The sequence below is a fragment of the Aquarana catesbeiana genome, linkage group LG11, assembly GCF_042186555.1.
Source record: "Aquarana catesbeiana isolate 2022-GZ linkage group LG11, ASM4218655v1, whole genome shotgun sequence".
NCBI classification, from domain to species: domain Eukaryota; kingdom Metazoa; phylum Chordata; class Amphibia; order Anura; family Ranidae; genus Aquarana; species Aquarana catesbeiana.
The window spans coordinates 254,192,770-254,220,703 of NC_133334.1; the positions used below are offsets into that span (position 1 = coordinate 254,192,770).

A 27,934-nucleotide genomic window follows, 5' to 3' on the forward strand; every position below is an offset into this window, starting at 1 on the left:
TAATATTTTACACAGTGGCATCTGCACTTATATTGTGGACTTCTCGTATCATATTTTTCATCACCCTGCATATTTTTTTAGTTTTTTTGCACAGTGGCGTTTGCACCCTTATGAAGTTTGATTGTATATATTAATTTATGTATTCATGTTTATATATTTAGCAGCGCCACCACATAGGTACTTATATCTGTCTTTTTTTTTTTAATATTACATATTATCTTTTATTATATTATATATTAATGATATTATATAATGTGTATATATACTGTAATGTATAGGAGCGGTTTTGTTAGCCACTTGTGAAGTTCAGTTGTATTCGGTTTGGGAAGGAAAGGGGGGGGGGGAGAGAGTTGTATCGGTTTGGGCAGGAAAAGAGGGGGAGTTGTATCGATTTGGGAAGGAAAGGGGGGGGGGGGGGAGTTGTATCGGTTTGAGAAGGAAAGGGGGGGGAGGGTTGTATCGGTTTGGGAAGGAAAGGGGGGGGGGGGGGGGGGAGTTGTATTGGTTGGGGAGTTGTATCGTTTGGGAGGGAAAGGGGGGGGGGGTTGTATCAGTTTGGGAAGGAAAGGGGGGGGGGGGAGTTGTATCAGTTTGGGAAGGAAGGGGGGGGGGGGAGTTGTATCAGTTTGGGAAGGAAAGGGGGAGGGAGAGTTGTATCGGTTTGGGAAGGAAAAGGGGGGGGGGGGAGTTGTATCAGTTTGGGAAGGAAAGGGGGGGGGGAGTTGGATTGGATTGGGAAGGAAAGGGGGGGGGGGTTGGATTGGAAAGGAAAGGGGGGGGGCAGTGGATGCATACAGCGTAGGATTCAAAAGAAGGGGTGTGTGTACAAAAGGCAAGGAGGGTAAACACCGGATAATCCAGATCCACCCAGAACAAACAAACTCTGAGAATCTGTACAAATGATGTGAGAATATCGCCGATGTGTGTGACCCGTCATCTGGTTTTATGATGTAGCAGGAATCAACAGTTAAGTGCAAAACATATCTGTTAAAGGTTAAACCGCCTTCACAAAAGAGAAAGATCAAAGCAAACTAAATATATAACATAAAGAACTCCTCATAGCAATGGGTGCAAAAAAAATGAGATATACTCATATTGAGTCATATACTCATGTAAAAATACCAGGCAGTCCCCTGAGCTGTGGGAGCGGACATTTTAGGCTGAAAGATGCTTCCTAGGGGACAGCTGAAGGAGGTCTTTGGGGGGACATCGGTATCAGTGCCAATCTCACCTGAGCACGTATAGGTATCAATGCAGATGTCACCTGAACAAACACAGTTATCAGTGCAGATCTCACCTCAGCACATATACAGTGCCTTGCAAAAGTATTCACCCCCCTTGGCTTTTTACCTATTTTGTTACATTGCAGCCTTTAGCGCAATGTTTTTTTTAATCTGAATTATATGTGATGGATCAGAACACAATAGTCTAAGTTGGTGAAGTAAAATTTGAAAAATATATACATAAAGCTGTTTTTTAGAAATAAAAAACTGATAATTGGCATGGGCGTATGTATTCACCCCCTTTGTTATGAAGCCCATAAAAAGCTCTGGTGCAACCAATTACCTTTAGAAGTCACATAATTAAGTGAAATGATGTCCACCTGTGTGCAATCCAAGTGTCAAATGATCTGTCATTACATATACACACCTTTTTGAAAGGCCCCAGAGGCTGCAACACCTAAGCAAGAGGCACCACTAACCAAACACTGCCATGAAGACCAAGGAACTCTCCAAACAAGTAAGGGACAATGTTGTTGAGAAGTACAAGTCAGGGTTAGGTTATAAAAAAAAAAAAAAAAAATCGTTGATGATCCCTAGGAGCACCATCAAATCTATCGTAACCAAATGGAAAGAACATGGCACAACAGCAAACCTGCCAAGAGACGGCCGCACACCAAAACTCATGGACCGGGCAAGGAGGGCATTAATCAAAGAGGCAGCACAGAGACCTAAGGTAACCCTGAAGGAGCTGCAGAGTTCCACAGCAGAGCCTGGAGTATCTGTACATAGGACGACAATAAGCCGTACGCTCCATAGAGTTGGGCTTTATGGCAGAGTGGCCAGAAGAAAGCCATTACTTTCAGCAAAAAACAAAATGGCACGTTTTGAGTTTGCGAAAAGGCACGTGGGAGACTCCCAAAATGTATGGAGGAAGGTGCTCTGGTCTGATGAGACTAAAATTGAACTTTCGGCCATCAAAGAAATTGCTATGTCTGGCGCAAACCCAAACACATCACATCACCCAAAGAACACCATGGTAGTGGCAGCATCATGCTGTGGGGATGTTTTTCAGCAGTCGGGACTTGGAAATTGGTCAGAGTTGAGGGTGCTAAATACAGGGATATTCTTCAAAAAAACCTGTACCACTCTCTGTGTGATTTGAGGCTAGGACAGAGGTTCATCTTCCAGCAGGACAATGACCCCAAACACACTGCTAAAGCAACACTTGAGTGGTTTAAGGGGAAACATGTAAATGTGTTGGAATGGCCTAGTCAAAGCCCAGACCTCAATCCAATAGAAAATCTGTGGTCAGACTTAAAGATTGCTGTTCACACGCGCAAACCATCCAACTTGAAGGAGCTGGTGCAGTTTTGCAAGGAAGAATGGGCAAAAATCCCAGTGGTAAGATGTGGCAAGCTCATAGAGACTTATCCAAAGCGACTTGGAGCTGTGATAGCCGCAAAACGTGGCTCTACAAAGTATTGACTTTAGGGGGGGTGAATAGTTATGCACATTGACTTTTTCTGTTATTTTATCCTATTTGTTGTTTGCTTTACAATAGAAAAAAAAACATCTTCAAAGTTGTGGGCATGTTCTGTAAATTAAATGATGCAAATCCTCAAAACAATCCATGTTAATTCCAGGTTGCGAGGCAACAAAACACGAAAAATGGCAGGGGGGTGAATACTTTTGCAAGGCACTGTAGGTATCAATGCAGATGTCATCTAAGCGCACACAGACATCAGTGCAGATGTCATTCGAGCGCACACAACCATCAAAATGTAAACTAATACAGAAATGAGGACAAATATGCAAACAGCTTATATAGTGAACAAATCCCCAAACCGCTAAACAAATGTCAGCTGAAATATGAGCTTTAACAAGACTCAGATCTCCAGAAACTTCCTGGAAAGAAAACTAATTTGTACACAACCATCACTGGGCAACGCTGAACACTGCGCCATTGTGTGACTGGAGAATCTGCAGGATGAGCACCACTTCTATTCTTTATGATGACAGGGGTTAGACATCAGTGAGCGATGAGTTGACTGTTTGGGTTCAGCCTCAGAACAAGATCACAAACTTAATGAAAGCTTGGGTGCCAAAGTTCTTCAGTGCCCACTTCCTTCTGTATATAATTGGCCAGGGATTCCCTTTATCTATACTCTGGACTCTTATCCTAGATAATACAGATGATATTAATGGGGGACCACATTCACCCACACAAAAATGGTGGGGTGGGATGCCCCACCCCACCATTTTAACCCTCCAGGTCTGGTGTGAATAATTCCCACCCCCCGCCGATGCATCCCAATCAATAATGGAACTCCCGGCATGGGGATGCACACAAAATCTATGCATCCCCCCCCTGCCAGTAAAACATGATCCTGCATGGTGCACGGATGTAATCACCCCTTGTGGACAAAGCCTTCTCTGACCATGAAGCCTGGCAGGCAACCAGATAAGAGGTGGAACCATATGCCCTCAACATGGGAAGGGTATCTTGCTAAGGGGGAACCCCAATGGCAAAACACCTTGTCCCCATGTTGAAGGGTCTTTTCTCTACCACCCTGGCCTGTTGCTTGTGAAGGTCTGTAGGCAGGGGGTTTATCAGAATCTCAAAGCCTTTTTTAAATTAAAGGGGCCCCAGATGCTTCCTGTCCACACACACGAGTGATTGAGGGGTACGTAATATACTGTAGGCAAAGCAGGGCTTGACTATGGGTCAGCTATGCAGCTGCATAGGGCGGCATCTTGAATGGGGTCACACTAGCTGGATTTGTCTCATTTCAAATACTGCAGGATTTTCAATTCTTACTTTCCTCATTCCCTTCCTCTTCTAAATTCATGAGGGCTGCTCCCATGGCTATCCTACCCATAATCTCCCAATATTAAAGATTGCGCTGGTACCCTCACAGGATGCTGAATTCTGATCACTGCTCATTAGCTAGAACAGCTGGATGCCATGACACATTTCTCTACAGCCATGTGATCCAATTCATGTGTGTGACCGGTCTCTGATCTCGTGGTGAAAAAATGTGCCTTTCCCTCTGTGCCGAGATAAAAGTTCCTAAACTCCGCAGAGCCACTTTCCAAAAATAACCTCCGCTTCAGATGAAGGAACTGAGAGCTCCATTGTTCAGCCCTTTGGTTGCTCTCCTGTTTCCAGGGAGCTTTTGAGCAACACTCGGTTATGGGGAATCTTAACCCTTCCACCGCCATGCCTCTGGGTGGTCAGGTGACAGTGACACATTGATCACTGGAAATTGGCTTTACTGTTCCCGCCGGTATCAGGTGACCCCCTGGAAAAGACGGGGAATGTGGAGTCATCGTGAAGCAAATCTCATTGTGTGATCAGATACCGCAACATAAATGCAGGGGTGAGGGTAGGATTAAAGCACCGTCCAGGTGACTTATAGTGATGAGAAAATTCAGGTAACACCAGATAGATGGATCACAATGTGCAGCCGCATTAGATGTTCCCAATAAGATATTCTGTATCCATCCTGTAATAATTATAAAAGCTTGTCCGCAGGGAGTGCAGTGCTTTTCATGGACCGAACTCTGTGTAAGATTAAATTACCATCCAAAAAAAGTCGAAAAAGTGGGGGTTTTTTTTAGGCACCAAAGAAAAAACAAAAAAAAAAAAAAAAAAAAAGACACACGTAAAAACAAAAACATTTAATTGAATATCCCATTAAAAAAAAAAAAAATGTATAAAATCAAGGCAGTTGGATGGCAAAATCTGTAGAACCACCTAGACACACACATAGCTCCCAGCTGTCCCTGATTTGGAACAACGTCCCTCTGTCCCTCTTGCCTCCTCATTCATCACTCATTTTGGTCTGATCTATATAATTGTATATAAAATGCACTTTTTATCTTTCAAAAAGTGTTTCCCAGTGCTAAACCTTTCATCCAATTTCTAAATTGCTGCATTTGTAAATTTCAAAAGCCAATATAAAAAGGAATAGTAGTGGTAAAAAAAAAATAAAAATAAAATAATAATCATTTCTGGGTTTAACCAATCATTTTTGGAATAATTCTCTTTTTTTAGGGTGGCGTGACAGGCCATGTGTCCTATGCCTACATACTTTTGCTAACAGGTGTCCCTTGTTTCCATCTCCAAAAGTTGGGAGGTATGCACATGTCACATAATTATATTAATACATTCTTTACAATCAGTCATATTTTGGTATATTGTTACATGCGAGTCCGACACTCTTCAATTTCAAGAGGATCTTCATCAGGGAAAGATAGGTGGTAGGTTTGTAAAATAAATACATATATCAAAATATTCACACATAACAAACAATAAGTGCTTAACCTCGACTGGACGTGCGACAATAACATACAATGCCATCTGACAAGGTACAAATAATCAGCTAGAAATGAAAGGTTCTATGTCCATAGGTCGTCAGTGTCCCCATAATTGACAGATAGAAGAAGCACCAGGGATTCCTCCTTGACATGACATACATCCTTGTTTTGATAATTGGGTAAGACCCTCAGTATTTTTATTATTTAAATGATTAATTTTGGTAATTTTACAAATATTGATTTAGTTAAATATCCTTTTGTATGTAAATAAGGAATTCCTGACACTGCTTCAGCTCCTCTGTCTGTTATGGGAGGTCACCGACAGCCTATGGACATAGCACCCTTTATGTTTGGCTGATTATTTGTACCTTGTCATTTGGCAATGGCACTATAAGTCATTGTCACACGCTCAGTTCAATGTTAAGCATCTATTTTGTGTTAGAAATGTTTTTTGATATATGTATCTATACCTACAGACTCTTTCCCTGATGAAGATTCTCTTGAAATTGAAACATGTCGGACTCACATGCAACAATTGGTCAAAGTCTGACTTGTAAAGAATGTATAAATATACTTATGTGACATGCAGATCTGCGTTTTTCCTCTTTTTTTTGCTTTTTGTATTTTGTCCCCCCCCCCCTTTTTCTTTTTTTTTATTATATACAGTTGTGCTCACAAGTTTACATACCCTGGCATAATTTACGATTTCTTGGCCATTTTTCAGAGAATATGAACTATAACACAAAAATATTTCTTTCACTCATGGTTAGTGTTTGGCTGAAGCCATTTATTATCAACTGTTTCTCACCTGTGATCTGTTTGCTTGTAGTGTGTGTGTGTGTGTGTGTGTGTGTGTGTGTGTGTGTGTGTGTGTATAAGGCCGGGTTCACACTAGTACGACAAACGCTCCGACATTGGGAGCTCATGTCGCATGACGTGTGAAAATCAATGTTTCCCTATGGGAGCCGTCTTAACTGGTCCGACACAAGTCGGTCTGACTTTGAAAATGCTCCCTGCACTACTTTGGTGTGAATTTGATCCTACTTTGATCCTACTTCAGCCCATTGAATATCACTGAAGTCGGATGAAAGTCGGATCGCCGTCTTGACTGATCCAACTTAGCATGCGACTTGTGCTCTGATGATCTCGAAGGGGAATTCCACGCCAATCTTTTTAAAAAAACGGCATGGGTTCCCCCTCCAAAAGTATACCAGGCCCTTCAGTCTTGTATGGATTTTCAGGGGAACCCCCCACGCTGAAAGAAACGGCGTTGGGGTCCCCCCAGAATCCATACCAGACCCTTATCCAAGCAGCCCGGCAGGTCAGGAAAGAGGGTAGCGACGAGCGAGTGCCCCCCCCCTCCCCTCCTGAACCGTAGCAGGCCGCATGCCCTCAACATGGGGGGTGGGTGCTTTTGGGGAAGCCATTGTTCGGGATGAAAAGAAAAACCCACAAATAACTTCAGGTGAAATACAGGACTCTCTGAAAACATGTGGTGTGGCTGTTTCAAGATGCACAATAAGGAGGCACTTGAAGAAAGATGGGCTGCATGGTCGAGTTGCCAGAAGAAAGCCATTTCTACGCAAATGCCACAAAGTATCCCGCTTACAATACTCCAAACAGCACAGAGACAAGCCTCAAACCTTCTGGCACAAAGTCATTTGGAGTGATGAGATCAAAATTTAGCTTTTTGGCCACAACCATAAACGCTACATTTGGAGAGGAGTCAACAAGGCCTATGATGAAAGGTACGGAGGAGAATTGCTGATGTTTAGGGAATGTGTGAGCTACAAAAGGCACAGGAAATTGAGCCCTCTTTCACTGTTAATGCCTAGTATGGAGAAACGCCGCGTTGGGTGGAGCTATAGGACCTAACGTCACCATGCACCAGCTGGCTGGCCTGAGCCGCAGCCATGTATTTTGTTTGAATTGTCTGCTATCGCTTATTAAGATGTCAGTTGCCCATCATATGGAATAAAGGAAGCTCTGATTTTAAACCTGCTGCACCATGAAGCTCTTTCTCTTCCTTTTATAATATACTCCACGAGTATATTGCAGGTGGAGGAGAGGCTCCAGATGGATGTGTGAATTTACCGCCCCTGCCTGAGTGATCTCTCCTGTATGTGCCCATAAGATTTCCGTAATAGAGATCCTAAAGATCTGGTAAGCGGCCCTCTGGCATTTCTTAATTCCTTGGCTGTCTTGTGGGAGTATACGGTGAAAAGAACCATCTGCCTTCCTACCGAAGGACTTACTCCCAATGGAGTTATATTGAATGTCATTCACTACGGACGTTTTTAACCTTTTATATTCATTAATTAACACATGTTGATGATACATTTATTTTGCACATATTTGTTTGCACATTTTTTGGTTGCACATCTAATTTTATGTTATACACAGGAAATCTGGTCAAAATTGATGGCAAGTTGAATGCAGTACATTATGAAAAAAAATACTGGAGGAACATTTGCATTCATCAGCCAGGAAGCTGCGCATGGGACGTACTTGGGCATTCCAACATGACAAATGATCCACAACACAAGGCCAAGTCGACCTGTCATTGGATACAGCAAAGTAAAGAGGGGTTCTGGAGCAGCCATCTCAGTCTCCTGACCTCAATATCATTGAGCCACTCTGAGGAGATCTCAAAACGTGCCGTTAATGCAAGAAGATAAAGAGGCTCATCCACAAATGACTTCAAGCTGTCATTGATGTTAAAGGGGGCAATATACGGTAAAAACTGGGGTATGTAAACTTTTGATCAGGGTCATTTGGGAAGTTTCTGTTGTCATTATGATTTAAAAAGAGTAAACACAGTTGATAATAAATGACTTCAGCCAAACACTAACCATGAGTGAAAGAAAAGTTTTTGTGTTATCATTCATAGTCTCTGAAAAATGGCCAAGAAATCATAAATTCTACCAGGGTATGTAAACTTATGAGCACAACTAATTATATATACACACATCTCATTTTTTTCTCTTCCCTACCCACCCTTTCCACGTGATGTGCTTTATACCCTTGCTGGTGTCGGGGATTGGGATTAGTAAACCACGGACTACAATCTTGTTGGTGCTGAGAGGACTTAACATGGCTATCCCTTTTAGGGGCCCAACAATTTGAGTGGTTCGGTGTAGCACTTTAATTCTTATTAGAGACAGGTTCTTGCACTGGAATACTATTCCCAATAACATTTGTATGAGTTCATGACACATATGACACATATGACACATCCTCTTCTCTTCTTTTCTCTGTTGGGGTCCCCCAGGGTTCTGTTCTTGGACCTCTCCTATTTTCAATCTACACTGCCTCTCTGGGTCAACTGATAGCCTCCCATGGCTTCCAATACCACCTCTACGCTGACGACACCCAAATCTATTTCTCTACCCCTAATCTCACTCCCTCTGTCTCTTCACATATCACTAATTTACTATCAGATATATCAGTCTGGATGTCACACCACTTCCTCAAACTAAATCTATCCAAAACCGAACTTATAATTTTTCCTCCCCCATATGCCCCTTCCCCTGATCTCTCTGTCAAAATAGATGGCACAACTATAATCCCATCCCCACATGACAAGGTTCTAGGTGTAGTCCTGGACTCTGAACCCTCCTTCAAGCAACACATCCAATCACTGTCCAAATCCTGCCGCCTCAACCTCCGCAACATCTCCAAAATACGCCCCTTTCTAACCAATGACACAACAAAGCTCTTAATTCACTCGCTGGTCATCTCTCTCCTCGACTACTGCAACTCCCTTCTCATTGGCTTACCTCTACATAGTCTATCATCTCTTCCATCCATCATGAATGCCGCTGCCAGACTCATCCACCTTACCAATCGCTCTGTGTCTGCCACTCCTCTCTGTCAATCCCTCCACTGGCTTCCGCTCGGCCAAAGAATTAAATTCAAAATTCTAACAACTACGTACAAAGCCATCCACAATTTCGCCCCCACTTTCATCACTAGCTTAGTCTCGAAATACCAACCTACTCGTTCCTCTCAAGACCTCCTGCTCTCTAGCTCCCTCGTCACCTCCTCCCATGCTCGCCTCCAGGACTTTTCCAAAGCCTCTCCAATCCTATGGAATGCCCTACCCCAATCTGTCCGCTTATCTCCTACTCTGTTAGCTTTTAGACGATCCCTGAAAACCCTTCTCTTCAGAGAAGCCTACCCTACCCACACTTAACAACTGTATTTTCATTTTCTCCATCAGCTCACCACCCCCCCACAGTTATTACCTTTTTGTTTCCAATTGACCCTCCCTTCTAGATTGTAAGCTCTAATGCGCAGGGCCCTCTGATCCCTCCTGTATTCATTTGTATTGTAAGTGTACTGTCTGCCCTCGTGTTGTAAAGCGCTGCGCAAACTGTTGGCGCTATATAAATCCTGTATAATAATAATAATAATAATAATATGGGTAAGGGTCTTTTTTCGGATGCCTACATGTTAGATATTATGTACGGTACATATTGCAGTATGCTTTTTTTATTATCTTTGGCATATGTGTACCCATCTATTGTTGTATAATATTTGTATGAAAAATTTCAATAAATTTAGATTAATCGAAATTGAAAAGTTTTGGACTCGCATGTATCAATTGGTCAAAGTCTGACTGGTTGTAAAGAATGTATAAATCAATCTACTTATTTAATATGCAGATTGATAGGTGCTTCTACAAATATTTTTGTCCAACTTTCTTATTAATGTTTTTTTTTAATTTAATGGTATTTTACATATTGGATACAAGTGTACATCCCAATGGTGATTTAATCCAAGGGGAATCCTGAAAGCCAACCTGTGTATCCAATAAACTTCCCCTGTTGGGAGATTTCATCTTCCAGGAGTCTCGACGTTTCAAAATTTGAGATGTGAAGAATCCTTGCGCTAGCCATCAGAGAGTAGAAGCTCAGACACCCTTGACACCAGAGAGGAGGAGCTCAGACACCAAAAGGGAGAAGCTCAGATACCCCCTGCCACCAGCGGGGAGGAGTGCCTACACCCCTGCCAACAGCGGGGGGAAGCTCAGATACCCCCTGCCACCAGCGGGGAGGCGTGCTGACACCCCTGACACCAGAGGGGAGGCGTGCCGACACCCCTGACACCAGAGGGGAGGCGTGCCGACACCCCTGACACCAGAGGGGAGGCGTGCCGACACCCCTGACACCAGAGGGGAGGCGTGCCGACACCCCTGACACCAGAGGGGAGGCGTGCCGACACCCCTGACACCAGAGGGGAGGCGTGCCGACACCCCTGACACCAGAGGGGAGGCGTGCCGACACCCCTGACACCAGAGGGGAGGCGTGCCGACACCCCTGACACCAGAGGGGAGGCGTGCCGACACCCCTGACACCAGAGGGGAGGCGTGCCGACACCCCTGACACCAGAGGGGAGGAGTGCCGACACCCCTGACACCAGAGGGGAGGAGTGCCGACACCCCTGACACCAGAGGGGAGGCGTGCCGACACCCCTGACACCAGAGGGGAGGAGTGCCGACACCCCTGACACCAGAGGGGAGGAGTGCCGACACCCCTGACACCAGAGGGGAGGAGTGCCGACACCCCTGACACCAGAGGGGAGGAGTGCCGACACCCCTGACACCAGAGGGGAGGAGTGCCGACACCCCTGACACCAGAGGGGAGGAGTGCCGACACCCCTGACACCAGAGGGGAGGAGTGCCGACACCCCTGACACCAGAGGGGAGGAGTGCCGACACCCCTGACACCAGAGGGGAGGAGTGCCGACACCCCTGACACCAGAGGGAGGAGCATAGAGGCTCCTGACACCCAAGAAGAGGAGCTCAGGCACCCCTGACATCAGAAAGGGGGAGCTCAGATAGCCCCTCCCCTCTGGAACGAAGGGTAAGACACTCCTGACACCAAAGGGGAGGAGCTCAGACAACCCTGACACCAGAGGGAAAGAAATAGCTGTGATCAGAGGAAGGTTTTTAACCCACCATACAAGGAATATGGTTGGGCAGAAGAGAGCTGGAGGAGGACTCAGAAACGGTTAATAGGAAGCTTATCACAGCACTCATTGCCAAGTGGAAGCTGAAAAGCAAATATTAGCATCTATTAAAAAAGGGATTGTACAACGATTGAATTGGCAGCTTGCAGTGTTTATAGTTACATTCAGTATGGTTCACAGCGGGCATATTATTCCCCTTTGTAGTAAACTGAAGGACCATTTGTTCTACAATTTAAAATATTCTGAGCAAGTGTGAAAAATCCTTCTCCCACCCCCTGGGCCACATACTACAGTACTTGGCTGCAACCTTTGACAGTTCTGTATTGAATTCTTGAATCTTAAGCTGGGTATACATGTACAATTTTATTTATTTTTTTATTCTTGCCTGCAAGTGCTTATCGAATGCGGATTTTCCAGCAGGACCATTCGACTTGAAAAGGCAACCGGACGAATACCAGTACAGGTCTACTGGACTTTAGCTACTAAACTTCTGTGCCATAACCCCCCCCCCCCTCTACCCCCCCCCCTTCCCCTGCACCCCCCTCTACACTTTCTTTATTATCCCCTTCCCCTTATTTCTTCCTCTCCACCACCTCAAGCACAGTCTTTATTCATCCATCTTCCCCCCTCCCTACCCGATCCATGCTCATCCCTAATAACCAGCCCCTAACCCAACTGTCCTGAGCCCTTACATTGGTAATCCTTAGTGATCTTCATAACTCTGTTTGGTCCTTCACCCTCCAACCCTTCTTTGACCTTTGTTGAATCTATACCCTACCTACACTATATTATCAAAAGTATTGGGACGCCTGCCTTTACACACAAATTAACTTTAATGGCCTCCCTGTCTTAGTCCATAGGGTTCAATATTGAGTTGGCTCACCCTTTGCAGCAATAACAGCTTCAACTCTTCTGGGAAGGCTTCCACAAGGTTTAGGAGTGTGTCTATGGGAATGTTTGACCATTCTTCCAGAAGTGCATTAGTGAGGTCAGGCACTGATGTGGAGGAGAAGGCCTGGCTCACAATCTCCGCTCTAATTCATCCCAAAGGTGTTCCATCAGGTTGAGGAGGTTAAGACTCTGTGCACGCCAGTCAAGTTCCTCCACCCCAAACTCGCTCATCCGTGTCTTTATGGACCTTTCTTTGAAGCACTGGTGCTCAGTCATGTTGGAACAGGAAGGGGCCGTCCTCAAACTGTTCCCGCAAAGTTGGGAGCATGAAATTGTCCAAAATATCTTGGTATGCTGACACTTTAAGCGTTCCCTTCACTTGAACGATGGGGCCAAGCCCAAACCCTGAAAAAAACAATCCCACACCATAATCCCCCCTCCACCAAATGATTTGGACCAGTGCACAAAGCAAAGTCCATAAAGACATGGATGAGTGAGTTTGGGGTGGAGGAACTTGACTAGCCTGCACAGAGTCCTGACCTCAACCCGATAGAACACCTTTGGGATGAATTAAAGCGGAGACTGCGAGCCAGGCCTTCTCAACCAACATCAGTGTCTGACCTCACAAATGCTCTTCTGGAAGAATGGTCAAACATTCCCATAGACACACTCCTAAACCTTGTGGACGGCCTTCCCAGAAGAGTTGAAGCTGTTATAGCTGCAAAGGGTGGGCCAACTCAATATTGAACCCTACGGACTAAGACTGGAATGCCATTAAAATTCATGTGAGTGTAAAGGCAGACGTCCCAATAATGGAAATATAGTGTATATACCTAAACCTTTTTACCTTACCTGTATACCTACACCTGTACTTTTCAATTGCCCAATGTTGTATTCTCACCTGATATACAATACAGCATATCATAAGGATGTATTCTGTTACATAATTGCATTCCGACAAACACTACTGAAAAGGTAAACTTCTTCCTTCACACAGTTGGGTTCGGTAACCAGGGTGGTATCGCTCCTTTACTAATCCCAGACACAAAGCCGCTTCACAAAAGGAAATAAAAAACTCAAAACTGGAAAAGTCAGTCCGGCCAGTTTCAAACAGAAAAAGGTCCCCCTCCACTGAGCGTGGAGAAGAAACAGAGAACAATTCTAAAAGCACAACAAAAAAATTCCCCTCGATACGAAGAATGTCCATGCAGCTAAAAATATACCGTATATTATGTGAAGAAAATTGAATGAAAACGCATCAGTGGCTATGTGGAGGGCGGCGGTGCCTTTCCCACTGCTATTAGGTGACCCCAGGCTGAGGTGCGGGCAGTGCAACCCGAAACAAATCAGATTGCGTCATTGGATCTGCTAATTTGGCTGGGGGAGGGGGGGGGGGGGGGGGGAGTAATTAACACTCTGTCCAGGTGAGCACAATACACCTAGTGACCAGGTGAGAACAATACGCCTAGTGACCAGGTGAGAACAATACACCTAGTGAACAGGTGAGCACAATACGCCTAATGACCAGGTGGGCACAATACGCCTAGTGAACAGGTGAGAACAATACGCCTAATGACCAGGTGGGCACAATACGCCTAATGACCAGGTGGGCACAATACGCCTAGTGAACAGGTGAGCACAATACGCCTAATGACCAGGTGGGCACAATACGCCTAATGACCAGGTGGGCACAATACGCCTAATGACCAGGTGGGCACAATACGCCTAATGACCAGGTGAGAACAATACGCCTAGTGACCAGGTGAGAACAATACGCCTAGTGACCAGGTGGGCACAATACGCCTAATGACCAGGTGGGCACAATACGCCTAATGACCAGGTGGGCACAATACGCCTAGTGACCAGGTGGGAACAATACGCCTAGTGACCAGGTGGGAACAATACGCCTAGTGACCAGGTGAGAACAATACGCCTAGTGACCAGGTGAGAACAATACGCCTAGTGACCAGGTGAGAACAATACGCCTAGTGACCGGATGAGAACAATACGCCTATGCCTCGTTCCCACCGAGCGGATCGGTTCGGGTTGGATCGGTTTGGAAGGCCTAGAATGGTCCGGCCTATTCAGGTGAGCGTTTCCACTGCAAGTCAGACCGACAGGGGCCATACGTGGGTTTAGAAAAAATGCTGTCATGGCGTCACACGTCCACCAATCAGTGGATTGTATCGTAGATCCGCACTAACCGAACCGTTCCATTTTCTATGGCCCCACATCTGAAGCAGGACCCTGAATGGAACGGTTCGGTTCGGTTGTATGAGCCGCTTTCATAATGGAAACACCCAAAATGGCGTACCGTACCGAACCAATCCGCTCAGTGGAAACGAGGCACTAGTGACCAGGTGGGCACAATACGCCTAGTGACCAGGTGGGCACAATACGCCTAGTGACCAGGTGGGCACAATACGCCTAGTGACCAGGTGGGCACAATACGCCTAGTGACCAGGTGGGCACAATACGCCTAGTGACCAGGTGGGCACAATACGCCTGGTGACCAGGTGGGCACAATACGCCTAGTGACCAGGTGGGCACAATACGCCTAGTGACCAGGTGGGCACAATACGCCTAGTGACCAGGTGGGCACAATACGCCTGGTGACCAGGTGGGCACAATACGTCTGGTGACCAGGTGGGCACAATACACCTAGTGACCAGGTGAGGCCAAATTACACAGAACATCCTTATCAGAGATCTGACCTCTACAAAACCTTTTGTAACATCACAATGTCCACAGAATTATTTCCTTTACAGTGACACAGCCGGGAACCGAGAGTCTCCCACTCGGTGCCTGCTGATCTCGCTGAGTTGGGGGGAGACTGAATGATAGAATCCAGCATTTAAGGGAGGTCCTGTCTGTAGGCCTGGATGAATATATTAATATAAAGGACTTGCTCATCATAAATATCCACATGAACTGCTGTACATGCTTCTTATATGCTGGGAAGATGCCACATGGGTCTGAAAATTCTGACGTATTTCAAGGGGCGTCCTCTCTTCATCAGAGCTGAACAGTCCAGCTCTGATTAAGAAGGGACTGTCCTCGAAACATGTCAGCACTTGCAGACCCATGTGCCATCTTCCCAGCATACAGGAAGCAAGTACAGCGGTTCTGGACGTTCTCCATGTGGATATTTATGATGAGCAAGTCCTTTATATTGGTTTGTGAGAATGATAACTTATTTCTCAGGCTCCATTCACATATACATGGCCGTGGTTTTAGTGTGGGAGTCCGGCGCAGTTCTGTTCACTGGTTCAGGTGCAAATTTTTATCCGGAAATCACATCTGAACCAAACTGAAAAATGCAGGTTCACATGTTATGCGAATCAAATGTGGTTCAAAACGCATCCAATTTGCATATATGTGAACGGTGCCTAAACAGTGCTTAAGGATAATGCACTAAGCAGGTCTGCCCTCTCTCTCTCTCATATAATATAATTTTATATACATAATACATACACACACATACATATGCACACATACATACACAATGAATACATTTCTGACATGTCAAAATATACAGCAACACTATCATTTCTCAGAATAGCTCCACCTTTTATCATTAAAAAGCCACCTTTGAGCTCTACTTTACGTAGGCTGGAGATGATGTCAACAGTCTGCTGTAGGCAGGAGTAAGCACTTCCTCAGTCTCCCCTCCCCCAGTGATCAGACTGTACATTGCAACTTTGTAGCAAGTCACAAGGTGAGAGGCCACTGGAGAGGCCGATCTGTGTCAGACATTTGTGAACACAGCCAAGAACTGCACAGGACCCAGGCCTGAGCCTGAAATAAGAAATTTCCCCAAAATTACCAAAATTTACAGAGCATGTTGGAAGAAAGCGTCCTTCATCTCTCAAATTCTGACAAAAATAAAGGTTCAGTAAACAAAAAGAGAATGATGCATTGAATTGGTTGACTACGCCATGGTATGTGTGTGAGTGTGACACGTTACCTCCGTCAGTCTGATATCTGCAGGAACCCGGTCGCCGACCGACAGACACACCACATCCCCGGGGACCAGCTCCCGTGCCAGCAGGTGCTGCAACTTGCCATCGCGAATGCTGCGGAGAGAGGAGACACGTTACCACCTAAAACTACAAAGGCCACGCCCCCAAATCCACAAATTGATTTCCGATTGGCTGCTTTGGGTCTCTGCTCACTATTTCCTAATTTAAAGGGGAACTCCACCTTGGGTTAAATCTTCAGTGATCATTTCTATTGATGAAGATAAATGTATTTCACATATTTGTCCCTTTTCTGCATTTCCTCACCAGCTGTAAAAATTCATCATTGTCATTTGGGGTTCTGGTTTTAAATTATTATTTGTATTATAAAACACAGACAAGGTTTTCAATGAATAGGCTTTCCTCTGTGGTCAGCTAACCAAACTTTCTGACCAAACATGCCCCTCTCCAGTGTCACCCAGCTTATTTTCAAGATGTCACCGCCAACGAGCGTGTAGTAGTTGTAGCAATGCATTGTGGGACTGAAGATTTGCAAAAAGACAGAAAAGCCTGGCCAATGACATGTCGATCAGAGGAGATCGATCATAGGGAGTACTGGAGATTTACAGAAAATCAAAGTAGAAAGGGAGGCCTCCTTTAATATGACACCAATGCCCGGGGACTCACCAGTTGCATTCTGGGGGAACCAACTTGTTTAACTCTTCCAGAGACTTTTCCGAGCGATATTCCTGGAAAAGATACAAGCGGGTCAGGATATCATTTTTTTAATTATCCCTCTTACATGAAAAAATATTTCAGTTTGGTATGGGACAGGAATGTTGAATTCCCCTCAATGATCTTCTTACACACCTCCAACCATTACAAGAGGGTACTGATTAGTCTCGCCGATGGTGAATGCAGCAGGTGGAAGGTCTCATCCTGTCCCTCCAAACATACACTAGATTACCAAAAGTATTGGGACGCCTGCCTTTACACGCACATGAACTATAATGGCATCCCAGTCTTAGTCCGTAGGGTTCAATATTGAGTTGGCCCACCCTTTACAGCTATAACAGCTTCAACTTTTCTGGGAAGGCTGTCCACAAGGTTTAGGAGTGTGTCTATGGGAATAATTGACCATTCTTCCAGAAGTGCATTTGTGAGGTCAGGCACTGATGTTGGACGAGAATGCCTGGCTAGCAGTCTACACTCCAATTCATCCAAAAGATGTTGAGGTCAAGACTCTGTGCAGGCCAGTCAAGTTCATCTACCCCAAACGCGTTCATCCATGTCTTTATGGACCTTGCTTTGTGCACTGGTGCGCAGTCATGTTGGAACAGGAAGGGGCCATCCCCAAACTGTTCCCACAAAGTTGGGAGCATGAAATTGTCCAAAATGTCTTGGTATGCTGATGACTTAAGAGTTCCCTTCACTGGAACTAAGGGGCCAACCCAACCCCTGAAAAACAACCCCCCACACCATAATCCCCCCCTCCACCAAATGGTTTGGACCAGTGCACAAAGAAAGGTCCATGAAGATATGTATGAGCGAGTTTGGGGTGGAGGAACTTGACTGACCTGCACAGAGTCCTGACCAGTGGCGGCCCGTCCATTAAGGGCACACAGGCATCGCCCCCCTCTCCTCACCACCACCTATATGTAGTGGTTAGATTCACGCTATGCCGCGGCCACCCCCTGTTCATGTGTCCGACCCCTTTCAGGGCACCGGGCACATGAATTACAGCAGCCAGGTTTTTTTTGAAGCACTTAAAATAGAGCCAGAGGCTCCAACAGGCTTCAAAATAGGGTGGGCTTGGGTCGCAGAGGAGGTTGCTGTTCACTGTCGCAACACAGATCCTCCTCCCGGCCAATTGAGAAGCAGGCATGAAATCCATTGTCGGAAATTCCGATCGTGTGTACACAAATCCGACGCACAAAGTGCCACGCATGCTCAGAATAAATAAAGAGATGAAAGCTATTGGCTACTGCCCCGTTTATAGTCCCGACGTACGTGTTTTAAGTCACCGCGTTCAGAATGATCGGATTGTCCGACAACTTTGTGTGACCGTGTGTATACAAGACAAGTTTGAGCCAACATCCGTCTGAAAAAAATCCTAGGATTTTGTTGTCGGAATGTCCGATCAATGTCCGACCGCATGTACGGGGCATAAGACTGGGATGCAATTAAAGTTCATGTGTGTGTAAAGGCAGGTGTCCCAATACTTTTGGTAATATAGTGTATATCGATCGGTACCAATAGGGTGCCTTATCTCTGCATTGCCTCTCACTAGTCCGCCTGCACTACTAAGAAAAACCTACGCCAGCGATAGACGGCACAACGAGTCACGTTAGTGTGTCCTTCACTTAACTAGGGGGACATGAAGAACCCATTTCATCCTCTGTACAAATAAAGGAGGACAGAGGTTCTTCAGTTTCTAGGATGGACGTCCTGTTACAGGGAGATGACTACATAATAACACAATGTAACAAGGAAAGTATACTATGTATTCATCTGTTTATACATTTTACTATTTGATTTATTTTAAGGTCACAATAGGAGACAGAAACCTCTCCGCTCTCCACCTGAACAATGAAGAAGTACAAACATTCCTGTTCTTGGTCCAGGGTGGCATTGTGATAAATCACAGATGGAGAGATGGCACGCCGTGCACACGGCATCTCTGTATGAAGGTCAGACTGGCGCCATGTGTATAATGAGGGTGAGGAGGACAGCCCGTCCATCATGACCACCCAACACCACCCCATATACTGAAATACTTCCATGTAACACCTCATTAGAATACCTCTGTATGTCAAAATACCTCCACATCTTACAATACAGATAACATCTGATTGGAATACATCCACTTACTGAAATACCTCAATACCCCGTCCCTCTGAAATACCTCAATACCCCGTCCCTCTGAAATACCTCAATACCCCGTCCCTCTGAAATACCTCAATACCCCGTCCCTCTGAAATACCTCAATACCCCGTCCCTCGGAAATACCTCAATACCCCGTCCCTCGGAAATACCTCAATACCCCGTCCCTCGGAAATACCTCAATACCCCGTCCCTCGGAAATACCTCAATACCCCGTCCCTCGGAAATACCTCAATACCCCGTCCCTCGGAAATACCTCCATATACCACCCCATTGGGTACATTCACACCCGCCCCACCAAAATATCTCCATATTAGACCACCCTATTGGAATACCTCTATATACCAAAATACCTCCACATACTGAAAATACCTGCATACTATACCCCATATATCACCCCACTGGTTACATCCACACCCTGCCCCATGGAAATACCTGCACATACTAAAATACCTTCATACTCCGCTCCACTAAAATCCCTCCACAGACCACCCCCATTGGATACATCCACATCCCACCCCACCACAAATACCTCCACAGACCACAGACCACCCCCCGTTGAAATACCTCTATATACCAATATACCTCCACATATGGAAATACCTGCATACAACACCCCATTATACCACCCACCCCACTGGTTACATCCACACCCTTCCCCACCAAAATACCTTAACATACTGAAAAACCTACATACACCACCCTACTGAAAATACCTCCACATACTGAAATAACCACATATATCACCCCACTGAAATACATCCACATCGTTCCCCACCAAAATAACCCCCCCACACACTGAAATACCTCCATACACCACCCCACAGAAATATCTCCACATAGTACCCCATTGGAACACCTCTAAATATCAAAATAGCTCCACATACTGTACTTAAATACCTGCATACCCCGCTCCATATACCAATCCACTGGTTACATCCACATAATGCAATAACTTCATTTACCACCCCACTGAAATACATCCACACCCCGTCCCACCAAAATAAACCTCACACACTGAAGTACCTCCATACACCGCTCCACAGAAATATCTCCACATACTACCCCATTGGAATACCTCTAAATATCAAAATACCTCCAGATACTGTACTTAAATACCTCCACACCACACCCCATTTACCACCACATTGGATACCATACCCGGCTTCACCAAAATACCTCCACATACTTAACTAACTTCATATACCACCCCACTAAAATACATCCACACCACGCCCCACTGATATACCCCCACATACTATCCCATTGGAATACCTCCACATACAGTACATTCGGAAAGTATTCACAGAGCTTCACTATTTCCACATTTTGTTATGTTACAGCCTTATTCTAAAATGGATAAAAGTAATTATTTTCCTCAAAATTCTACAAACGATACTCCATAATGACAACGTTAAAGATGTTTGTTTGAAATCTTTGCAAATTTATTAAAAATAAAAAACGAAAAAAAATCACATGTACATAAGTATTCACAGCCTTTGCCATGACACTCAAAATTGAGCTCAGGTACATCCTGTTTCCACTGATCATCCTTGAGAGGTTTCCACAACTTGATTGGAGTCCACCTGTGGTAAATTTAGTTGATTGGACATGTTTTAGAAAGGCACACACCTGTCTATATAAGATCCCAGAGTTAACAGTGCATGTCAGAGCACAAACCAAGCTATGATGTCCAAGGAATTGTCTGCAGACCTCCAAGACAGGATTGTATGGAGGCACAGATCTGGGGAAGGGTACCGAAATATGTCTGTAGCATTGAAGGCCCCAATGAGCACAGTGGCCTCCATAATCCATAAACAGAAGAAGTTTGGAATCACCAGGACTCTTCCTAGAGCGAGCCGCCCGGCCAAACTGAGTGATCAGGGGAGAAGGGCCTTAGTCAGGGAGGTGACCACAAACCTGATGGTCACTGACAGAGCTCCGGCCTTTCTCTGTGGAGAGTGGAGAACCTTCCAGAAGAACAACCATCTCTGCAGCACTTCACCAATCAGGCCTGTATGGTAGAGTGGCCAGACGGAAGCCACTCCTCAGTAAAAGGAACATGACAGCAGCCTAGAGTTTGCCAAAAGGCACCTGAAGGACTCTCAGACAGGGCCGGTCCCAGGCGGGTGCACGGGGTGCAGTGCACCCAGGCGCCAGAGAGGTGGGGGCGCTGAAGCGCCAGAGTGCTCCCCTCCCTCCTCATTCTCCCCTCCGTGCTTCTGGACACTTCTGGATAGCTCTGTCCGTGCTTTTCACTGAAAGAGCCCGTCCCCCCTCCCTCCTCCTCCTGTCAGAGGAGAGCAGCCGCCGGAGATCGGAGCGGCTGGTCTCTGTGTTGAGAGAGACCAGCCGCGCAGTGACTTCGCTGGGGGGAGGAGGGGGGGGCAGCCCGTGCCTGCAGCCTGACACAGGTTCTCTCCTCTGTCTCTCACTCCCACCTAAGCTGCTGCCTGGCTGTCTCGATCTGTTCTTCACCCGGGCAGCGCGGCTTCACACTGTCCTCTCTAGCTGCCGCACGGGTGTTATGTGTCTGTACTGATAGAGGGAGGTTTGTCCCTGGGGCGGTCTGTACTAATGGGGGGTTGTCCTGGGGGTCTGTACTAATGGGGGGGCTGTCCTGGGGGGTCTGTACTAATGGGGGGTTGTCCTGGGGGTCTGTACTAATGGGGGGTTTCCTGGGGGTCTGTACTAATGGGGGGTTTCCTGGGGGTCTGTACTAATGGGGGGCTGTCCTGGGGGGTCTGTACTAATGGGGGGTTGTCCTGGGGGTCTGTACTAATGGGGGGTTGTCCGGGGGGGGTCTGTACTAATGGGGAGTTGTCCTGGGGGGTCTGTACTAATGGGGAGTTGTCCTGGGGGTCTGTACTAATGGGGGGTTGTCCGGGGGGGTCTGTACTAATGGGGGGTTGTCCTGGGGGGTCTGTACTAATGGGGGGGTTGTCCTGGGGGTCTGTACTAATGGGGGGTTGTCCTGGGGGTCTGTACTAATGGGGGGCTGTCCTGGGGGGTCTGTACTAATGGGGGGTTGTCCTGGGGGTCTGTACTACTGGGGGGTTTCCTGGGGGTCTGTACTAATGGGGGGCTGTCCTGGGGGGTCTGTACTAATGGGGGGTTGTCCTGGGGGTCTGTACTAATGGGGGGTTGTCCGGGGGGGTCTGTACTAATGGGGGGGTTGTCCTGGGGGGTCTGTACTAATGGGGGGTTGTCCTGGGGGTCTGTACTAATGGGGGGTTGTCCGGGGGGGTCTGTACTAATGGGGGGTTGTCCTGGGGGGTCTGTACTAATGGGGGGGTTGTCCTGGGGGTCTGTACTAATGGGGGGTTGTCCTGGGGGGTCTGTACTAATGGGGGGGCTGTCCTGGGGGGTCTGTACTAATGGGGGGGTTGTCCTGGGGGGTCTGTACTAATGGGGGGTTGTCCTGGGGGGTCTGTACTAATGGGGGGTTTCCTGGGGGTCTGTACTAATGGGGGGGCTGTCCTGGGGGGTCTGTACTAATGGGGGGGTTGTCCTGGGGGTCTGTACTAATGGGGGGTTGTCCGGGGGGGTCTGTACTAATGGGGGGGTTGTCCTGGGGGGTCTGTACTAATGGGGGGTTGTCCTGGGGGGTCTGTACTAATGGGGGGTTGTCCTGGGGGGTCTGTACTAATGGGGGGTTTCCTGGGGGTCTGTACTAATGGGGGGGCTGTCCTGGGGGGTCTGTACTAATGGGGGGGTTGTCCTGGGGGTCTGTACTAATGGGGGGTTGTCCGGGGGGGTCTGTACTAATGGGGGGGTTGTCCTGGGGGGTCTGTACTAATGGGGGGTTGTCCTGGGGGTCTGTACTAATGGGGGGTTGTCCGGGGGGGTCTGTACTAATGGGGGGTTGTCCTGGGGGTCTGTACTAATGGGGGGGTTGTCCTGGGGGTCTGTACTAATGGGGGGGTTGTCCTGGGGGTCTGTACTAATGGGGGGTTGTCCTGGGGGTCTGTACTAATGGGGGGGTTGTCCTGGGGTGTCTGTACTAATGGAGGGGGAGTTGTCTTGGGGGGTCTGTACTAATGAAGGGGGGTTGACCTGGGGGGTCTGTACTAATGAAGGGGGGGATTTGTCCTAGGGGGTCTGTACTAATGGAGGGATTTGTCCTGGGGGTCTGTACTAATGGAGGGGGATGTTTGTCCTGGGGGTCTGTACTAATGGAGGAGGGGGGTTGTCCTGGGGGTCTGTACTAATGGAGGGGGGTTGTCCTGGGGGGGTCTGTACTAATGGAGGGGGGTTGTTCTGGGGGAGTCTGTACTAATGGAGGGGGGTGTTTGTCCAGGAGGGTCTGTACTAATGGAGGGGGGATGTCCTGGGGGGATCTGTACTAATGGAGGGGGGGTTGTCCTGGTGGGCGGTCTGTACTAGAGGAGGGGAGGTTTGTCCTGGGGGGTCTGTACTAATGAGGGGGGATTTGTCCTGTGGGGGTCTGTACTAGTGGAGGGGGGGTTTTCCTGAGGGGTCTGTAGTAATGGTGGGGGTTTGTCCTGGGGGGGTCTGTACTAATGGAGGAGGGTTTGTCCTGGGGGGTCTGTACTAATGAAGGGGGGATTTGTCCTGTGGGGGTCTGTACTAGTGGAGGGGGGTTCTCCTGGGGGGTCTGTACTAATGGAGGGGGTTTGTCCTGGGGGTCTGTACTAATAGAGGGGGGGTTTGTCCTGGGGGTCTGTACTAATGGAGGGGGGTTGTCCTGGGGGGTCTGTACTAATGAAGGGGGGCTTTGTCCTGGGGGGATCTGTACTAATGGAGGGGGGGTTGTCCTGGTGGGGTTCTACTAATGGAGGGGGGTGGTTTGTCCTGGGGGGGTCCATACTGATGAAGGGGAGTCTGTACTGAGAGAGGGGTTTATACTTAGTGGGGGGTCTGCACTGACGAAGGGGGGACTAAAGTTGGTGGAAGGAGGGTGACACCATGTTATACCGCACCTGGTGACACCAACCCTAGTGCCGTCACTGCAGCTGCGGGCTCTCCTTTCGCCCCTTCCCCTCCCTCTCCCTCTCCTCCGCACGTGCACTGCTATACTAGTGAGCGGCACTGGCCAGCACAGCCTCCCACTATGTTTCTTCCCCCGCCTTTATATCAGCTAGGGAAAAATAGAATTGAAAAAGGAGAAGAGGATTGTGGGACATGTAGTCCCGAGGACTAGCAGCCCCACTGTAACACGGAAACTGCAGCCCACACAGCAGGCTCAGCTGAATGGGAGAGAGAGAGAGAGATACAGGAGCCTGGGAAAGCTTTCAGGGAAGTACACCCAGGACTCCAGAGGGAGAGGGCAGTGCTGAGGGAACACCATCAGAGAGGAAACCCCACTGCCCTGCGCCACCAGAGTGAAAGACACACAGCCTGGTGCCATCCCAATTCAGAGTGAGCTGACTCCTGATCAGAGGAACCATCGCTGGCTCAGGTGAGAGGGCCGATCGGCCATTATCTACTAACGTCCATAGGAACTGCAGTCTCTGACCATCTCCTGTATCGTATCATGTCTTCAGTCTCTGACCTTCTCTTGTATCATGTCTTCAGTCTCTGACCTTCTCTTGTATCATTTCTGCAGTCTCTGACCATCTCCTGTATCATGTCTGCAGTCTCTGACCTTCTCTTGTATCATGTCTGCAGTCTCTGACCATCTCTTGTATCATGTCTGCAGTCTCTGACCATCTCCTGTATCATGTCTGCAGTCTCTGACCATCTCTTGTATCATGTCTGCAGTCTCTGACCATCTCTTGTATCATGTCTGCAGTCTCTGACCATCTCTTGTATCATGTCTGAAGTCTCTGACCATCTCTTGTATCATGTCTGCAATCTCTGACCAGCTTCTGTACCATGTCTGCAGTGTCTGACTGTCTCTTGTATCATGTCTACAGTCTCTGACCATCTATTCTATCTTGTCTGTAGTCTCTGACCATCTCCTGTATTATGTCTGCAGTCTCTGATCATCTCCTGTACTATGTCTGCAGTCTCTGACCATCTATTCTATCTTGTCTGTAGTCTCTGACCATCTCCTGTATTATGTCTGCAGTCTCTGATCATCTCCTGTACTATGTCTGCAGTCTCTGATCATCTCCTGTACCATGTCTACAGTCTCTGATCATCTCCTGTACCATGTCTGCAGTCTCTGATCATCTCCTGTACCATGTCTACAGTCTCTGACCATCTATTCTATCTTGTCTGTAGTCTCTGACAATCTCCTGTATTATGTCTGCAGTCTCTGACCATCTCTTGTATCATGTCTGCAGTCTCTGACCATCTCCTGTACTATGTCTGCAGTCTCTGACTGTCTCTTGTATCATGTCTACAATCTCTGACCATCTCCTGTACTATGTCTGCAGTCTCTGATCATCTTCTGCACCTTGTCTGCAGTCTCTGACCACCTCCTGTACTATGTCTGCAGTCTCTGGCTGTCTCTTGTATCATGTCTACAGTCTCTGATCATCTCCTGTACTATATCTGCAGTCTCTGACTGACTCTTGTATCATGTCTACAGTCTCTGACCATCTCCTGTACTATGTCTGCAGTCTCTGATCATCTCCTGTACCATGTCTGCAGTCTCTGATCATCTCCTGTACCATGTCTACAGTCTCTGATCATCTCCTGTACCATGTCTACAGTCTCTGATCATCTCCTGTACCATGTCTACAGTCTCTGACCATCTATTCTATCTTGTCTGTAGTCTCTGACAATCTCATGTATTATGTCTGCAGTCTCTGACCATCTCTTGTATCATGTCTGCAGTCTCTGACCATCTCCTGTACTATGTCTGCAGTCTCTGACTGTCTCTTGTATCATGTCTACAGTCTCTGACCATCTCCTGTACTATATCTGCAGTCTCTGATCATCTCCTGTACTATGTCTACAGTCTCTGATCATCTCCTGTACCATGTCTGCAGTCTCTGATCATCTCCTGTACTATGTCTGCAGTCTCTGATCATCTCCTGTACCATGTCTACAGTCTCTGATCATCTCCTGTACTATTTCTGCAGTCTCTGATCATCTCCTGTACTATTTCTGCAGTCTCTGATCATCTCCTGTATTATGTCTGCAGTCTCTGATCATCTCCTGTACTATGTCTGCAGTCTCTGACCATCTTTTGTATCATGTCTGCAGTCTTTGACCGTATCCTGTATTATGTCTTGGGACTCTTTCTAACAGAAGCCCTCTCTGTGTGCATCAGAGAGACTCCCCTCCAGGTCTCATTAGTGTTCTCTCTTCCTGTATTTTCTTTATTGTTAAGAGATCATGGGAGGATTTCAGGGTAACGAAGACTTCTTAGAGGAGCAGCTCTGTATTTGAGTCATTGCCATAGAATCGTTTGTAAAGGGGAGGAGTTGGTAAGATGACCACGCCCATGTGAGGGCGCCAGAAATATTTCTGCACCCAGGCGCCGGTGACCCTAGGATCGGCCCTGCTCTCAGACCATGAGAAACAAAATTCTCTGGTCTGATGAAACAAAGATTGAACTTTTTGGCTAGAGTGGCAAGCGTCATGTCTGGAGGAAACCAGGCACTGCTCATCTCCTGGCCAATAACATCCCTACAGTGAAGCATGGTGGTGGCAGCATCATGCTGCGAGGATGTTTCTCAGCAGCAGGAACTGGGAGACAAGTCAAGATTGAGGGAAGGATGAATGCAGCAACGTACAGAGACATCCTTGATGAAAACCTGCTCCAGAGCGATCTGGACCTCAGACTGGGGCGAATGTTCATTTTCCAACAGGACAGCGACCCTAAGCACAAAGCCAAGATAACAAAGAAGTGGCTATGGGACAACTCTGTGAATGTCCTTGAGTGGTCCAGCAAGAGCCCAGAATTTAACCCCATATGAACATCTCTGGAGAGATCTGAAAATGGCTGTGCACCGATGCTCCCCCCATCCAACCTGATGAAGCTTAAGAGGTCCCGCAAAGAAGAATGAGGGAAACTGCCCAAAAAATAGGTGTGCCAAGCTTGTAACATCATACTAAAAAAGACTTGAGGCTGTAATTGGTTCCAAAGGTGCTTCAACAAAGTACTGAGCAAAGGCTGTGAATACTTATGTACATGGGAGTTTTTTTTCTTTCTGTTTTTGTTTTTTAATGAATTTGCAAAGATTTCAGACTTCTTTCACGTTATCATTATGGGGTATGGTTTGTAGAATTTTGAGGAAAATAAAGAATTTAATCCATTTTGGAAGAAGGCTGTAACATAACAAAATGTGCCAAAAGTGAAGTGCTGTGAATACTTTCCGGATGCACTGTACTGAAATATCTCCATACATATGGAAATATGTCCATACCCTGCCCCACTGAAATATCTCCATAGACCACTCCATTAGAATATTATTATTATACAGGATTTATATAGCGCCGACAGTTTACACATCGCTTTACAACATTAGGGCAGACAGTACAATACAATTCAATACAGGAGGAATCAGAGGGCCCTGCTCCTTAGAGCTTACAATCTAGGAGGGAGGGTAGAATACCGCCATATAACACCCCACTGGAATACCACTACATCTTGTCCCACCAAAATATCTCCAAATGCCACCCTATTGCAATACCTCCATATACCAAAATATCTCCATCACACACCACCCCACCAAAATGCCTCCATATACCAATATATCTCAACATACCACGCCACTGAAATACCTCCATCTATTGAATACCCCCTCAACACCCCATCAGAATACA

General features: G+C 46.8%; 1 protein-coding gene across 1 annotated transcript in view; it reads right to left on the minus strand.

Moving 5' to 3' along the window:
• The window catches only part of LOC141112672 (calcium-transporting ATPase type 2C member 2-like), a gene marked incomplete at its 3' end in the record, with an annotated part of 112,595 nt that overhangs the window by 37,640 nt on the left and 47,021 nt on the right, over nucleotides 1-27,934 (minus strand). Inside the window, 2 exon segments of the mRNA XM_073605666.1 lie at nucleotides 16,375-16,483; nucleotides 17,054-17,115. Of these exon segments, the coding sequence (XP_073461767.1) occupies nucleotides 16,375-16,483; nucleotides 17,054-17,115 (171 nt within the window).